This window comes from Nyctereutes procyonoides, unplaced genomic scaffold (assembly GCF_905146905.1).
Source record: "Nyctereutes procyonoides isolate TBG_1078 unplaced genomic scaffold, NYPRO_anot_genome, whole genome shotgun sequence".
In the NCBI taxonomy this organism is placed as follows: domain Eukaryota; kingdom Metazoa; phylum Chordata; class Mammalia; order Carnivora; family Canidae; genus Nyctereutes; species Nyctereutes procyonoides.
The window spans coordinates 31,684,708-31,703,132 of record NW_026575139.1 but is presented as its reverse complement, the minus strand read 5'-3'; the positions used below and the strand labels follow the sequence as shown (position 1 = coordinate 31,703,132).

Below are 18,425 nucleotides of genomic sequence, written 5' to 3'. Positions count from 1 at the left end.
AGTGGTGATGGATGCACTATATTGTGAATGTAATGTCACTTAAAAACAGTTAAGGTTGTAAGTTTTGTCATATAAATTTTTTTACCACAAAAAATTTTGAAATAAAAAGAATAACATACTAATAAATGCTGCAACATGTGTGAATTGAAACGTGTGAAATGAAAACATTATGCTAAGTAAAAGAAACCAGCCACAAAAACCACATATTGTGGGAATTCAGTTTTGAATATGTGTAGAATAGGCAAATCCATAGAGCAGAAAGTAAATTTGTGGTTACCTGAACCTTCTCAGTCAGAGAAGGAATGACTGCTAATATTTACCATGTTTCTTTTTGGAGTGTTGAAATGTTCCAAAATTGGATTGTAGTGATGGTTACACAACCCTGTGAATGTACTAAAGACCATTGAACTGTATACTTTTAATGGATGCCTTTATGATACATGGAATATATCCCAAAATACTTATTTAAAAAAAATTATGGTCTCATGCAAATATGCAAAGTTTTATTTTTTTGTTTTAAGTAAGCCTAATTCATGGGATGAGCTAAATATGAGAAAATGGAAAAGGCTGAAGAATTGTTAAGCAATAATTTAATACAGGTCTTAAATGTGTATAATTAGTTCTATAATTTATGGTCTTAATATATTTAGGGCAGATCAGGATATACTGGTGTCAGAAAACAAGAAGATAGCCAAGAAATACTAGTGCATATTTACCTTTACACTGTTTATTAGGGGATATGTCAATACTGCCTGAATGCGTATGCTTATATCATATAGCCTGTTAGAGCAGTTATACCTAATTTTTTGGAGGTTATAGATATTTTTATTCCTGTCCCTCAGGCAAATCATCATACATATTTACTTTTAGATATGATTTTATAAAAAATACAAGCCATGGACCATGATAAGAACATAGACCCTTGGTCTAAGGAAATAGCCTGAATTGGATAAAAGAATGAGTTTTTGAGTGAGGACATTAATATAAAATAGGCACCACAAGAGAAACAAGAAAATAGCACTCTGGAACTATGGTTAAAAATGGGTAAATAGCTGAGAATCCAGAGACCAGAGTTTTATTACTGCTATCTGCCACTACTGATTGAACAAATATCTGTCTATAGAACAAAATTTGTTGGTAAAGCAGATGAATAGAGGATAATGAGTGGTTAGAGTACCGATAGTGATAGTAAAAATGTAATCATATTGTGATAAACATCTGTGTCAACCTTCTTAGTATCCCAGCTGTTCATTCTAATATATTTTCCACTATCTTATAGAGAGGCATGAGAAGTATACTCTTGGGGCAGCCAGGGGTGTTGGGAAGCATAGAACAAATATAATTTTAAAACCCTGTAATCATTTTAATTAATCATGAAAAAGATTAACTTCCAAAGTTATGATTCCCTAAAGCAAGAGTTCATATTGTTTTCCATTGAGATTTGAGAATCTTAAGGCAAAAGTTCAAAGAAGACTTCACCATCATTTTTTCTCTTAGACCTTTTCTTTTTTTTTTTTTTTTAAGACTTTATTTGTTTAGTTGAGAGAGAGAGACTATAAGCAGGGAGAGAGAGGGGCTGGAGGAAAGGAAGAGAGAAGTAGACTCCCTGCTGGGCAGGGAGCCCAGAACCCTAGGATCAGTACCTGAGCTAAAAGCAGACACTTAACTCACAGAGCCCCTCAGGCATCTCTTCTCTTAGATCTTGTAATATCTTTAATATCTCAACAAATCAACACATAGTGTATTAGGAGTTATTTTAAAGAGTTAGCCTTGGAAGCAATGTATTTTAATTTTTCTATTGGCTAAATTGATCATGGAAATCAGAAAATGCTTACTAAACTTCTTGATCATAAGTTGGTCATTATCAGGCTGGTCACATATGTTTCTATTTAGTGCAATATCTCTATAAATTAAAATTAATATTCTTACAGTTATCTCATGGGATAAGCAAATTTGTCCTTACCCTACTGGCTTTTTTAGTAGTGAGCCACAATATAACAAACCTACGTTTTGAAACACAAGGAATCCATATTTTATCTATAGTAGAAAAGGAATGATGTTGCAGGTAACATACACACACACACACACACATACACACACATACACACACACATAGTTGAGCAAAACCTGAAGACCATAGCAGCGTATTCTACATAAGAATGTTATTTCTCAGTTACATTTAACAACTTTGAATTCTAAATTTAGTATACTAAAGAGGTAAATGATTCCCTCTCTTCCTGTGTTAAAAATTCTCTTGAGTTTTGATTCAAATACATCAAATATTCGATACTGCCCTACTCTCAAACTGTTGGTGTTAAATCTCCCTTTTCTTGTGTTTTGATACAGAGTAAACCCTAAAATTCTAAGAGGAATTTTGTTGAGAGGGCTCTTTGTTTTCCATATTTTACCCATTCTCTTCTCCTAGGTAGCAAATACTTGCCTGATTGGAAAAAAGCCTAATACTGCATGTCTTATATTGGGTAGATTCTCGAGGATTCCTGTTAGAGTCGTTTTGGAAAATGTGCTTGATTTTCTATTATATGGTTTTAATTACTTATTCTAAAGTCCTCTTCAGAGGTCCAATAAATCTTAGAACAAGGTTTATGTCAGTAGAATCATCACCATCTATTCAGATCATCTATTACATTGAGATCACTGAAGAATACCAATATGCATTAAATTTGGCTCTTAAGTTCAAGGAAGGCCTTACGGAAGATAGAATTAAAAGGTCAAAAGAATATCTCTTTGACTCATGTAGCTCTATAAATCACATGATTATTCTGTTTTACTGTTTATCTTCCCTTTAAAAATGTCATTTCAATTTTTGGCCTTTCAGAGTTAGTGATAAAAAGATTACCATGAATCCTGACTCTACTTAGGTCTTCTAAGGTGATTAAGTTTGTCGAGAAGCTTCACACTTAGACAATGTAACCCTGACATAAATAAAGGTAAAAAAATAATAATAATAACAAAAACCATTTATTTAGCACTTACTATGTGCTGAGTACTCTTCCAAGTACTTAACTTGCACCAGTGAGATTACATCAATAGGAGCAAATCCTTGGTATTCTGTGAAGGAATGGGGTTTACTGACTCCTCCTCACAATCTGGTGTCCCCATGTTATTGTGATGAGTGCAGAATGTGGACCCAGGTTACCTTCATTCAGAACAATACACTAGAGATACCCAAGCACAAATTAATTTTTGGGGGGCGGTAAGTAGGCATATGATGTAGTTGCATCTACTTATTTCTGTTTATTTCAGCTGTGAGAAATATATGTTGTTATTGTTATTGTTATAACAATATTGTTATATATTGTTATTTAGAGAAACTGAGAAAATTGTTATTCACAAAAAGAATTTATAAAGTACTACTATCATAAATAATAGTAGTCTATTCAGAACCATTTGACACAATCATTTGAGTATCTCTGCATTAAGGTAAACAATAAATAGAATTAATCATTCACATTCTTTAAAATATCTTTATAAGCAATCCATACACTATTTGAATATTATAGTACCTGATATTTAAATGAATAGAATTAAATTGAAATTGATCTAAAGATTAATCATCAGACCACTTGAGTAAAAGAAGAGCCCTCACTTCCTTCCTCAGAAGGCAAAAGGTGCAATTAGACTGAAATGGGACACTGGGTTGACATTTATGGTGGGAGTGTGGGAATAACAAATGATAACTTGAAATGCAACTAAATCTGTTTGGGGATCCTCCCTGGGCAGGAAGTATCCTAAAAATTATATAAACGCATATATTTTAAGAATATATATTATAAATGCATATAATGTTTATATACATGCAAATGGAAATATGAATGTATGAAAAACAATGTATGGATACTCCTTGGATAAAGACACTTGCTTACCTTGTGTCTCTACAACCCCCAAATATCCTAGGAACCCTATACTTCTCATTTAAGTAATCACTTGCTGTATGCTTTAGCAGATGATAACTGTAGTTTGTTTTTTGAAGGACTTGGTGAAAGCTTCAGCTACATTAACAAATATTTAGGAAACGTATTGATACTTTCTCCAGTGAAGAAAACTAGGTTTTTTGGGAAGGCTTTAGAATTTTTAGAATGCTAATTTTAAAGTGATTTGGAGTACATTGTCAAAGCCAAAAAGGACCAGAGAGGGAGATTTCTAGTTCAGATAGCACGAATAAAGATGAGGTAATGAATAAGGAATGGGAGAATCTGCCTGGAAAAATAAATGAGAAGTTAATTCAGTAGACAACTTTGGGGGGAAAGACATGAAAGAAGATCTGGGAAAACTTTTGTAAAATATCAAAACATGCTTAAGTTAAGATACTTAGATATTTAAAATTGTTTGCATTATGTTATTTTGTTAGTGGAAATTATTTGTGTCATTTATAAAAACTAATAACCACACACTTAAAAAACTAGGAAACGAGGAACGCCTGAGTGGCTCAGTGGTTGAGTGTCTGCCTTCCGCTTGGGGCGTGATCCTAGGGTCCTAGGGTTGAGTCCCACATGGGGCTCCCCATGCTTCTCCCTCTGCCTATGCCTTTGCCTCTCTCTCTGTGTCTCTCATGAAGAAATGATAAAAGCTTTTTAAAAAAACCCAAAACTAGGAAACAAGATACTTATCCATTTAAAAATGTTCCCTTTGAAGAGTGTTACTGGATTTTGAATTCATTTGTTAAAAATATTTTTGAAATAGCATCTTCCAATTATTTTTATATTTTTCATTAAAGTGTAATTGACACAATGTTACATTAGTTTCAGGTGTACAACATAGTGATTCAACAACTCTACCTTCTGCTATGCTCACAAGTGTAGCCATCATCTGTCAGCATACAATGCCTTTATAATACTGTTGACCATATTCCCTATGCTGTACCTTTTATCCCCATGACTTATGCATTTCATAACTAAAAACCTATATTCCCCCACTCCCCTTCACCCATTTTGTCCATCTTCCTACCCCACCACTGATTATTTTATAAGAACAACTAATTAGTATCATGAAAGATAGAAGTTTACTAACCTCATTTCAAAAAGTCATTTGCATATTTCATGGATGAGATTGAAAAATGAATGTTGTGGGATTTTTTAAGTGTGCCTAAGTACTTCTTTCATTTCAGTCTGTTTTTTTAAACCATCGTTACTTTGTAATTATTGTATCACAAAATATCAAACTAAGGTTTTCTAAGATGCATACTCAGTCATATTGTGTATATAAAATATTGAGGAAAAAATACTTTTTCCCAATTACTAAAACAAAATAAAAGCTATTTTAAGTATTATATTGTCTTTATCTCATCTTTTAAAATTTCTTTTTGTGTAACATGCTGTATGTTTTTTAGCATAACATTCAGAATCTGCTTTACTGATAGAAATGTCTGATAACATTCAGAAATTGTTTTACTGATACGGATGTGTAATCAGAAATTTGGAGATCACTCTTATAGATAAAGAGACATATAAACAAGTAAATTTCAGTAAAATATGAAAAACGCTGTCTTTTCAGGAATGATGAGTAATACACACAGGGAACAAACAAATCGCCTGGAAGAGTCAGAGAAGACTTTACCAAGATATCCTAATGCTGTGTCTCATTAAGTAGATATAGGAATTTGTTAGGTTGTTATATCAGACTATTTAATAAACCAAAGAAAAATGTGACATTTCTCAATGATTATATATTGGTGGAGTCTGCTTAATTCAGTGATTCATGTTTACATCAATAAATGTAGAAAAAAGAAAAAAATCTATTGTAATAGATGAGTATGAAGCTAAATAGATATATAGAATGATGGGTTATCTAAACTTATTTCCTTTTAGTTCTATTACTGTCCCATTTTTCCTTTATTTGGATCTTTAGTCTTGGGCCAGAGAAAAATATTGCTAAAAATCTCTTTAGTGATAGTTTTCATTCTGGTCAGTGTAAAAAATGTCATATATTCATAAATAATATATATGTAAAACAGTTTTCTGAAGGTGGTCATGCCTCTTTCATAACATTAATGATATTAAGGTACCATATTAATTTGTTCATACTTCTGAGCTCATTGACATTAAGGGCATTCGTCATGCATTTTTTTTCATACCTGCATTTTCCTGGCACACACTAGGCATTGATTGGTATGTTTCTTTTTATTTTTTTAATCTAAATTCAATTAATTAACATTGTGTATTATATATTACATAATAATTAACATTGTGTATTATATATTGTGTATAATTATGGTATTATTAGTTTCAGAGGTAGAGTTCATGGATCCATCATTCTTATATATTACTCAGTGCTCATTATATCATGTGACCTTCTTAATGTCCATCATCCAGTTACCTATCCCCCCAACTCTCCTCCAGCAACACTCAGCTTGTTTCCTATAATTCAGAGTCTCCTATGGTTTGTCTCCTTTGATTTCATCTTGTTTTATCTTTCCTTCCTTCCCCTATGTTTTGTTTCTTAAATTTCACACATGAGTGGAATCATTGTCTTTTTCTGACTTATTTCACTTAACATGGTACCCTCTAGTTCCATCTAAGTTGTTGCAAATGGCAAGATTTCATTCCTTTTGATGACTGAGTAATACTCCATTTTTATTCCATCTGGGCTTTTTTCATATATCAGCAGTTGTATATGGATGTTGTTGCAGTGGACATTGCTGCTATAAACACTGGGATGCTGGTGCCCCTTCAGATCACTACAGTTGTATCTTTGGGGTAAATATCTAGTCGTGCAATTTCTGGGTCATAGGATAGCTTTTTTTTCAACTTTTTGAGGAAGCTCTGCACTGTTTTAGGCATTGATATGTTCCTTAAACTGAATTACTAAAATTTAAATTTGATTAAACCCAATTCACACCAAGTTTACTTTTGAAACTATTTTGAAGATTATTGTGAAGGATGTGTAGACTTATGACTAATAAAATACAATAAAATATAAATTGAAAATAGCCTGAAAAAGAGGAGGATGCAAAGATGCTAACTAGCAAAGTAGTTGTATTTGTACTGTATTGTTGCATTAAAACCACCTTAGACTTAGTGTCTTAAAACAATGATTTTGGGGTGCCTGGGTGGCTCAGTGGTTGAACATCTGCTTTTGGCTCAGGTCATAATCCTGGGGTCTGAGTATCAAGTCCCACATGGGGCTCCCTGTGAGGAGCCTGCTTCTCTCTCTGCCTGTGTCCCTGTCTCACTCTGTGTGTCTCTTTGTGAATAAATAAAATCTTTAAAAAAACAATGATTTATTATTTTTCACAAATCTGTGGGTTTGCTGGGCTTAGCTGGGTGTATTTTCTTTTGGTTTTATATGGTGTCATTACTGTGGCTGAAATAATTTGTCAACTCAGTGAGGCTGGAAAATCTAAAATGGCATTCAGATGTCTGGGACCTTGGTGCTATCTGTTCTGCTAAGCTTTCTCCCCACATGTTCTCTCTTCATTCTGTTATTTAGACTGGACTACTTTTCATAGTAATAGAAGTTTACCAAAAGGGTGAAGGTAGAAGATGTGAGGCCTTTTGAGACCTGGGCTTCAGAACTCATACACCATGATTTCTGCCTTCGTCAGAGTCACAAGTCTGGCCCAGATGCATGGTTGGCGAAAATAAACTCCACCTTTTGACAGGAGGATTTATAAAGAATATGTGGCTATATTTAACCTGCTACAGTAGAATATGCATAGTTATTCAGTATAAAATTTGTTTCTGAGCTGGCTGAAAATGAGACATTAAGATTATCAAAACAAAGAACAAATACCAGAAAACTCAACTTGTAAAATCCCTTTATTTTTAAATACATGCAGATTTTAAAGAATTTGAAAAATGTGAAAGAAAACAAAAAGGAATTAAAGTGTACTACAAACATAATAATCCAAAAATAACCATTATAAGTTATAAAACATTTCATCCTTCTATGCGTATGTTATAGATAAAAGAATGGATGGATGCTTAACTGAGTGAAAGAAATAGCTATACAAAACCAAGGTGATACTCTCAAGCTAATACAGAAGCATTTTATTTCATTTAAATAAAAAAAAAGAAAGTGAATGTTAGAGCATGTTATATGTGCTAAACAAAGATCTCTCTGAAGTTTGAAAATAAGGAAAATTATTAATGAGTTACAGTCATATTTTTTACTATCTTTTTAAATCTTAGAGTTGGTCAAACCTCTGCTCTGAAGGATAAGGACATTAGCACTACTATGTAACTTATCCTCTTCATACCTTCAAATGTCTGGTTATTATGTAATTATAAAAACAAAACCCTAATTGAACCATATCCATTACAGAGATGTAGAAAGAAAAAGTTACCTCAGACTGTATCAGATCGGGTCAGACTTAAACAGAGAAAAATGGAGAAATTAAAAAAGCCAGAGACAATTTATAATCTTTGTTGAAATGCTCTGCTTTTCCCTCTGAGTTTTTAGTAAATATCCAATATTGGACTCTTTTATAAGCTCTTAACTTATGATATTTCCTGCATTTCATTTATTTTTCAGAATTTGATGCTCTCTTCCTCATTTTCTATACTGCATAAAATAAATAACCCAAACTGCAGTGTGTTTTGATCAATAACAAATCTGTTCCATAAATTGTACTTCAAAATTTTCTTTTTTATTGCTGAAATGAATCTTCATTTCCTCACTGTATATGAGGTTTTTGGGTATGTGGATGTATTGAGCAGGCAGGTAAGTTCTTCTGCATGTGACAATATCATTGTTTTCTTTCAGGAAACCCTGATAGATTGGTGTGATGAGAAGGAACTTAATTTGATATTAACAACTGGAGGAACAGGGTTTGCACCACGAGATGTCACTCCAGAGGTGAGATAGTTATATGCCTTTCTCTTATTCAAGAAGTAGACTATTAATATTATTTTTAATATTTTTTACTGTATTTTATATTATTTTTACAATTTTGCTAGGCAGGACAAAAGACTTGTGGTTCTAAGAATGTAAAAACTTTGCTGTGGAAGAACTGTTATATAAAAAATGTTCTTGACTTCTTTTCTTTGGACTTACACAAATATATAAAATGAGGAAGATTGAACTGATCCAGAAGGTAATTTTGCATTTGTTCAGTGGTCTGTGATAGACGCTGAACCTCAGGCATATTGCCAAAGGAGGTGATAGCAGATGGCATCTGGTCTGATGTACTTTGTTAATGTAATTCAAAATGTTTCTGAAAAAAAAAATGTTTCTGATCTCAGTGTTTTTGAAGAGAAAGGGTTACATAGTCCATAATTCTAATGTGAATTTTAATGTGGAATTTAACAAGCCAAAACATCAGAATCAATATCTGGGCTTAAGCCACCAAGAATCACCTAATCCTTTGCATAAGGAGAAAAATTAGGAAGAGAATGAAGAGTAGGCACTGATCAGTGCTACAGGTTAAAGTCTTTTTTTTTTTTTTTTTGAAGAAAGCCATAAACCTCAGAATCCTATGTAAACTTGTATTTACCACTTGTGATATTGTTTCCTTTACCTCCCAAAAAAGTGTTTGCTGGCTAAATTTCAACTTAATGTTAAATACGTCCTTCTATTTTCAAACCAATACATAATTCTATCTACTGTTTAATTAACATAAAACATTTCTGCTCTGTATTTGTTAAATATTTATTGTCCTTCTTACTCTATCATAGTAGTCTTCAAACTTTAGCTGCACCACAAACTGAGGACTTGTTAAAACAGGTTGTTGGACCCCACCCACAGAGTTTCTGATTAAGTAAATCTGCAGTGGGTCCTAAGAATTTGTATGTCAGACAAGGCCCCAGGTGATGCAGATCTTGCTGGCCTGTAGTCCATACTTTGAAACTTTGAAAACCACCACAGTTCTAGTATATGAAAATGGGAGGTTTTTTTAATATATTGTAAAATGTTTTCTGGTCTTCTATGTAAAGATTGTGACAGAATTTTTTTGGATGTTCTTGTAATTAGATTTATAAATACAGTGGTTTGCTTTTAAAAGAATTGGAATAGAGTTGTATTGGGAAAGTGTTAACTTCAACTGCTTAAAAATGAAGTCATTCTTACATAATTAGCTTCTGGGGGATCCCTGGGTGGTGCAGCGGTTTGGCGCCTGCCTTTGGCCCAGGGCGCGATCCTGGAGACCCGGGATCGAATCCCACGTTGGGCTCCCGGTGCATGGAGCCTGCTTCTCCCTCTGCCTGTGTCTCTGCCCCTCTCTCTCTCTGTGACTATCATAAATAAAAATTAAAAAAAAATCATAATTAGCTTCTGGATCTTTTTTTTTTTAATTCTTATTTATTTATGATAGTCAGAGAGAGAGAGGCAGAGGGAGAAGCAGGCTCCATGCACCGGGAGCCCGACGTGGGATTCGATCCCGGGTCTCCAGGATCGCGCCCTGGGCCAAAGACAGGCGCCAAACCGCTGCGCCACCCAGGGATCCCTAGCTTCTGGATCTTAAGGAGAAACGGTCCTTTGCCTTATTTTTAAATTCTTTTAGACTGTGAGACTAATCATTAAAAGTACAATTGGAGGGAAACTATCTCCTGTAGAGGTGTGTTTGTGTTTTGTTTGTAAGAAAATTGCTTATATACATGAAGACATTGATTTTTGGAGTTTGGTCATTGTGTTAAGCATTTGAAGTAAATGACCTTGCTTTATATGTCCCTATTTTTTCTGTGATGGTTTAATATTATCATGTTATTTATTTTCATACCAGAATTTAAGTTAGTATGGAATTCATTTATAGCCAGATAACATAATTTTTAATTGGGGGGAATAACTAGCACACCAAGTTAAGTATTTTTGCATTCTGTAATGTGTCAAGTTAATACCAAAATGCTAGAATTGAATAATTAGCACACCAAGTTAAGTATTTTTGCATTCTGTAATGTGTCAAGTTAATACCAAAATGCTAGAATCAAAATTTAAACCTTTGAATTTTGGCTCTGCTACTTATTAACAAGATGACCACAGACTAATGATTGAACCCCTGAAACAGTTGCCTCAGTTTCCTATGAAATGAGGTAAACAAAAGGACCTGTTGATAATGGTAGCTGTGGGATTCAATGAGAACTATTTCTGACATTTTAGTAAGTGCTATATGCAAGAGTTAACTTAAAAAGGGTTAAAAATTGTTTTTATTAGTTGCTACATAAATACTAAGTGAACACATTTGGTAATATTTTTTTTTTGTATGTAACTTCCAAACAGACAAAAACAGTCTTATACTAGATTTAAAGTATATCCGTGAAATCCTTGCAATCTTGTTATTTTTTAAATTTTGATGTAGTGAGTTTCATACTTTATCTTTTTCATCTTCATGTAAATCAGAGGTCTTAAATTTCTACCATGCTAATATCTGTTTATCACATCTACTTTTTTTAGTACCATTAATTATAAGAGTCTCTTTCCCTGACCTTGTATGTTTCATTATATCAGAAATTAAGCCTTTTATTCTTAAATGAAGTCTTTCAGTTACCTTAAAACCTTAGAGGTGCTCTTAAATTCTTACATTTAAATATGCCTATAGCATTTACCTGGGTAGAGTTGTACTTGGGTATTTTCTTTAAATGAGTTAAAAATATACATAAATAGATCTTTTTAAATATCTTCTCCTTTTTTGAGAATGAGGTGACTTACCGATTATAAATATCTTGATTTTTAATTGGTTTGCTTTACTTCGTATCTTATATGTAAATACATATGGTATGATTATCTACAGCAAAAGTCCATAGGACTGTTAAGCCTTTGAAAAATAAACAACGTAAAAGCAATATAAGGCCAACCAAAAATAGTTCTACTGATTTCCTATATTCTCTACACACTTAAATACTTATCATTCTTCTAATATCCAAAATAAACACTGAATGTCTGCTAGGAATCCAGAAATATAATTTAGGTTATGTTATAATACAGTTATTTGTCTTTAACTGTTTGTCTTAGATAGTTGTACCGAAAAAGAGAGAAAGTATTTCTAGACTACATTTAACTATGCATATAACTTAGAGTTGCAAAAATTTTTAAATAGTCAAGTTACAGAAAACACAAATACTAATTATTAAGGTAAAATAATAATAAACTTCTCCATAAAGATACTAATATTTTACAGTCAGTAATTGACAATAATTAGTCTAACCTACAAACACGAAAGGATAATTATTTGTGGAATGTGTATTGTTAGAAAAAAAGGAGGAAATGATAAATTGAATGGAATAAAGCAGTCTAAACTTAGAGTCAGCGGGTATGAACCCTAGAGAAAGTGAAAAGTTTAATAAACTTAGGTTTCTTCCCAGGTCCATCAAAAAGAACAATGGAATAGCAAATTCAGGAAAGTATATCCTGTTTCCTTCTTTCTTTTTGATAGAAATTAGGCAATCAGAATCAATTTTCCTAAATTATGAAATTGTTTCTGTTTTGGAGTCTTAGAATATGGCTCATCTGATATTTGCATGCCTGCTGGCCTGTTCCTTGCCTCAAAATATGAAAGACCATCAAGGTTTACATATAATAGCATAATAATCCACTTCCTTCAACTTTTTAGAGTTTTATTTTTATGTAAAAAGCTTCATTTTTTTTAACAGAATTTTTTTACAGAGTTCCTGGCTGGCTCAGAGGAGCTTTTCTTTGACTCTTGATCTGGGGGTCGCATGTTCAAGCCCCACGTTGGGCATAGAGTTTACTTAAAAGAAATAATTTTTAAAAGAGAATAGATTTTATTTTCTCTGATCTGACAAAGGTTAAATAATCTGTTGGCATTGATGAAATGCTAGTAATTATAAAATTCTATAGAACATAAGAATGAATTCATTGCTATACAAAGTATTATTTCTTCATGTCTTATTATCAGTTAAAGACAATATACATCCAAAATAGGTATTGTTACATAAAGAATCTTATTATTCCTAAAAAGTAATAGTAAATTAAGAACATATAAGTGAGGTGAAGTAAAAACTCTTTAGATGTAAATTCTAGAAGAAACTAAAAGATCAAGAAGCATTAAAAAATGTATATATAATTACAAAGAAATGTTTTATAATACATTATGGTAAATTTGAAAACATCAAACTCTGATATTTATAAGGTAAAAATAATTTTTAGCACTTTTAGATTACTGGACTATACCAGAATAAAGGGTTATATACTAATATTTTATTTTTATCATGAATTAAATAGAAGCCCAATATACATTAGTTTTCATCCATTCATTCATTCATCAAGCTTTTTATTTTAATCCTTAATATGTATTCCATGACATGCTGGGTACTGGAGTTAAAAAATTAATAAGGCACAGTCCCTATTCTCAAGAAATTATTAATCTGTTATAGGAGTCGGCAAACAATGCCAATTAGCCAAATCCACCCTTTTTGGTAGTGGTGTCTTGTGAGCTAAGAATGGATTTGTATTTTTTAAGTGGATGAAAAAAATTAAAAAGAATAATATTTGCGGCACATAAAATTATTTGAAGTTTAAATTACAGTGTCCATAAATGAAGTTTTATTGGAACACAGCTACACTCATTCATTTATGTATTACCTGTGGCTACAAGAACAGTTAGATAGTTGCAACCAAAACCGTATAGCCTGCAAAGCCTAAAGTATTTACCATCTGACCTTTTGCAGAAAAAGTTTGTTGACTGACAATGTCATTACTCACATTTTTATTGAATTTTTAAACGTTTATTTTTACCCTTTTTTCTTTAGTAATCTGAAACGACGTTGGATTTCATTTCTTAAAAGCTTAATTTTAGAAGGAGCAGTGAAAAAACATTTTTCTGCCATAATGAAGTGTACTGCCATGTTATCTCAATAAGTTTATAGCATAAAAAAGTAAAAGATCCTTCATTCTAAATAATGTGTAAAATTTTGAACTTTCAAAATTGATCAAACTAATTGATTTGTTATCAAAATCTCACTCCTAAAAAATTTTTAAACAATTTTTATTAGCAATACCTTCTAACAAAAGTATCCTGATATAATTGGTCATGACAAAATAATCAAGCAAAAGGAGGAATAGCAAAAATTTAGGAAACTATAAATTTTGATAGAAGGGTTATTTATTTAAAAGGATTCTTATGGTTCATTATGGAAGTGAAGAGACATCTAACAAAATGATCATTGCTGAAAGGGATAGAATACTCAAAATTTGTTACAAAGGATGAATTTCTAGGAAAAGATTACAAATTCTAGAAGACATACTCTGTTTATATCCTATAATATTTACATTTCTTTGGAACAGATTACTACTTAAGCCTTTTTATAAATATGTTCCACTTAAGTTATTAGAAATTTTTTCACAAAAATAACAAATCAAGAAAAATTATTTTGTAAAATGTATTTTATAATCAATTTCTCACAATCTATAAATTTCATCATTTTAGGTGTGAGTGTACTATATGCCAGGGGTCATTTTATACAGTCATTAACCCTTTTTCTTTCACAATTATAATGCTTCAAAAACAAAAATACTGTATAAGTGAAATAGGAGGCCTCCTTAACCTGAGTTACTGACTATAATGATTCTCAATTCGTGATGCATGAAAATCAGTAAATACTGACATTGAACAGCTTTACCTAAAAGTTAACGTTGGGCATTTTGACAATCAGAAAAACTCCTGTATTATAGCAGAAGCATAGAAAAAAACATCACATGTAACAATTTCTGATTTTGAAAGAAAATTTAATCACTTGCATAGGTCATTTAAATTATGTAGTTGTTTTCAAGTATATAGAATATTCTTCAGAAAACATTGATTATTTCCTTGGAAAATTTTCATATACTAATATTGTAAAATTCTATAAATATTTATTTTATAGTATTAGGATTTTTTTTTTACTAATACCTGTTACACATGGTAAAGCCAAAATTAGGTAGGTAAAGCCTATATTGAACTAGGATTTTGAGTATCTTAAAATCTGTATAAATAGGATAACTCAACAAAATGAAATTGATATAGCAGGATATTAGAAATCCTTGTACTTGAAAATTTTAAATTGGATTGAATAAAACACATCACTCTTCTATGGTCAGATAAGGTTACATTTTATGCCATTTTAAGCTCTTCCTTTAGTTTTATGAAATAGGCCTGGACTTAAGCAATATGTTTCCATGTCATATCTTTGTTTAAACATGTTGAGATGCAATATGACATAGTGGAAACACTAACAATAAAGAGTCAGTCCTGAATTTGAATCTCAGCTCTACCACTAACTATGAAATTAAGGCAAACTAACCTGTTCCAACTTCATATTTCTCATTTGCTAAATTATCTAATGCCTAATTTAGGGTTGTGGTTGCCAGTGATTGAGAATATAAAGGTAGCCAGTTATAATAAATAACATTTATATATAGCACTTTACTATGTGTCGGCAGCTTTTTTAAACATATGTTGATTCATTTAGTCTTCAAAACAACCATATAAGGCAGGTACTATTTCATATATACTTTAAAGATAGAGAAACTGAGACACAGATCAATTAATTGATTTGCCCAAGGTTATCCAAACTAGTAAGCAACAATGATGCATGTAAACGATCTAGTATAATGCCTGGCACCTTTGTAGATGTTTATAAATGTTCTTTTTTTTCTTTACCTTTTTCTACCTCATTTAACTGATATTACCTATGACTTTGAATTAGATGTGGCAGCCCCAAATATTTCTGCTACTAACCCTTGTACTTCTGGTATCTGCTGTTAGCTACTAACATACCTTGTGAATAGTCTGAAAAATAAAGATGTAAGTCAACATTTCCCCACTACTACTTTCAGGAATGGGGCAAAGGAACAAGATTAAGAAATTCTGTAGTGTTTTGATATAAGGAATATGGATTATTAGTGCAGGTGCACTAAGTATCTTTTGATATCCAACCTGAACCTGTTTAAGTCTCTAATTCCTCTGTAGTTTAAAGTTCTTTGGATACATGTGAAACAGCTGAGATATATGATATTTAGGGTAGCTTTTCTATAGCCCACTTTATAGCTGGGAGTTTTAATTGTTTTGCATTATCCATTAAAAAGCAGCATATGTCTTAGAGCATAGGCATATTTATGAGCTACCAGATTGCTAAAATAGCATTTATAGTTTTTGTTCAGTTTAACAAGTATTTGTCAGACACCTTGAGCTTCATTGAATGAGTGCTAAAATATATGTACTCCTAAAATAGTCACTTGACAAATGAAGACAGTATAAACCTAGTATCAGAAATGTTCAGCCAAAAGATTTCTTTAAAGAGAAAGATTGAGAGAAAGCCAAAATGAATTTTAATTACAACTAATCAGTATTTAAAAATTAATTTAAAAATTAAGCCGCAAAAATTTTGTACAACTAGAATTAAAACTAAAATTGAAGGAGAGAGGATTCAGATTAGTAGCGAAGAGGAGGAAGGACATTACTAATGGAAGCAAGGAAGAAGGGGAAATATATGATTAAGATACAGAAAAACATAAAAATAAGAAAATCTTCCTGGCTAGAGCAGAGGATTCATTTTATATAGAAGGATGGATAAACCAGACCTGTTATTTTAATCTCTTTCTTAGAACATCTAGAGTAGCACCATCTGTACAGATGAAAAACAGCAACTGTCCTTATTCTGAGATTCCTTAGAAGCCAGAATTTTTGTCTACTATCAGCCAATACGCACAGTAAAGGCTCTCTAAAAGTAGACAGTTTTATTCAGTGCACATCAACACATTCCTCAGTAGGACTAACTCTATTCTTTTTGAGAACTTTTTTTAATTACATGTTTTGTTTTTAAGTCTTTATTTCATCTACAAACCTAGTGACTATTCACATGATTATTGCTGTAGATACTCATACCATAGTATGAGACTGCTGTGACACACCAAGTTCCAGTTTTTATATTTGTTGTTTGAAAACATTTTCTTATCATAGATTTGTCAGTGATGTATCTCAGGTTAGCCTAGTGTTTTTTATGAAATTACATACTCTGTGAGAAATAGAGAAATCACAGTATCACAGAATTTAAAGAGAATTCTAAGGCCATTATGTTCAAAATCTTAGCATACCCTTTTCATCATTCCCAACATTTGCCTGAACATCTCAATCACTACTTCTTCACCTGAGAGTTTGTTGCTTTTGAACAATTCTATTTGTCCAAATATAACAAACTGAAACGTGGTGCCTTATCATTTCTACCCAATGGTTTTAATTCTTCTTTACACTGTACAAAAGAATGTAAATTTCTTTTTTACATGATAGTTCTTCTAATATTTGAGGATAAATACTACATTTTACCCTTGCATCCACTTACTTTTGTATTTTTTTTTTTGCATTCATTTTTTTCTACCAGACACAGACTTTCCCAAGACATTCAACCTCTATTTTATTTATGTATTAAAAAGAAAAGCTCCTTGGTATAAATGTACTATGGGAAAGGTAAAGATAAAAAAATCAATCATTTAGATAAAGTAATTAGGGCAATAAGTGACATTGAATTTAAAACTATCATGTTGAAAAAAAGACAAAAACAAAAACAACAACAACAAAAACCTATTATGTTGAAAGGTTTTCATTCCACATAGTAACAATAAAGAGGAGAAAAAGTACATTGTTCCTCAAGATCTGAATTTTAGAATTTTGAGCATAAGGCAAAACCAAAAAAATTCATATACAAAGAAACCGTATTTAAAATACTGTCTTTGGGGATCCTTGGGTGGCTCAGCAGTTTAGCACCTGCCTTTGGCCCAAGGGCGTGATCCTGGAGTCCTGGGATCAAGTCCCACATCGGGCTCCCTGCATGGAGCCTGTGTCTCCCTCTGCCTGTGTCTCTGCCTCTCTCTCTCTCTCTCTCTCTCTCTCTGTCTGTCTCTCATGAATAAATAAATAAAATCTTAAAAAAATAAAATAAAATACTGTCTTCATTCCCTTAAGTATATTCCTTAATTGCATGCCTACTCTGTATCAGAATATGTACTCAACTTTCGGGTGATCTTATGAAGATTGATGACATCAGTAAACATACAAATAATTACAAATTTGGTAAATTCTATATTTAATTAGAACTCTTACTAGAAAAGTACTGTTGCCCACTTAACCATTTGTGAGGCAGCATAACATAGTGTTTAAGAAGACAGACTACTTGGGTTTGAATCCTAGATCCACTTTTACTAGTATGTGACCTTATACAATTTCCTTAACTTCCTATGCCTCAGTTTTCTTATGTGTAAAATAGAAAGAGTAAGAGTACTTACCTTATAGGTTAGTTTTATTATGTGAATTAACATAAGTAAAACACTAAAAAAATGTATTTGCTACATAATATTTGCTATTATTACCTATGATGTAACTAGGGCTTTAGCTTAAGAAATAAGTAAATAATGGTTAAATAAATATTGAAAGAATTTCCTGTAGGGAAAAAAATCAAGTAGGATAGAACCTAAATGGTATAGCTGTGGGAAAGGACAAAGAAACAGAGATGGCATGCAAAATGTTGATTTTTACCTTGAATTTG

At 32.0% G+C, this 18,425-nt stretch overlaps 1 protein-coding gene across 5 annotated transcripts in view; it reads left to right on the top strand.

Moving 5' to 3' along the window:
* GPHN (gephyrin) overlaps positions 1-18,425 on the top strand; it is a 636,471-nt gene that overhangs the window by 311,007 nt on the left and 307,039 nt on the right. For all 5 annotated transcript variants that reach the window (XM_055303645.1, XM_055303644.1, XM_055303642.1 and 2 more), the window contains exon 4: positions 8,722-8,814. In XM_055303645.1, the coding sequence (XP_055159620.1) occupies positions 8,722-8,814 (93 nt within the window). The remainder of the gene's footprint in view (positions 1-8,721; positions 8,815-18,425) is intronic.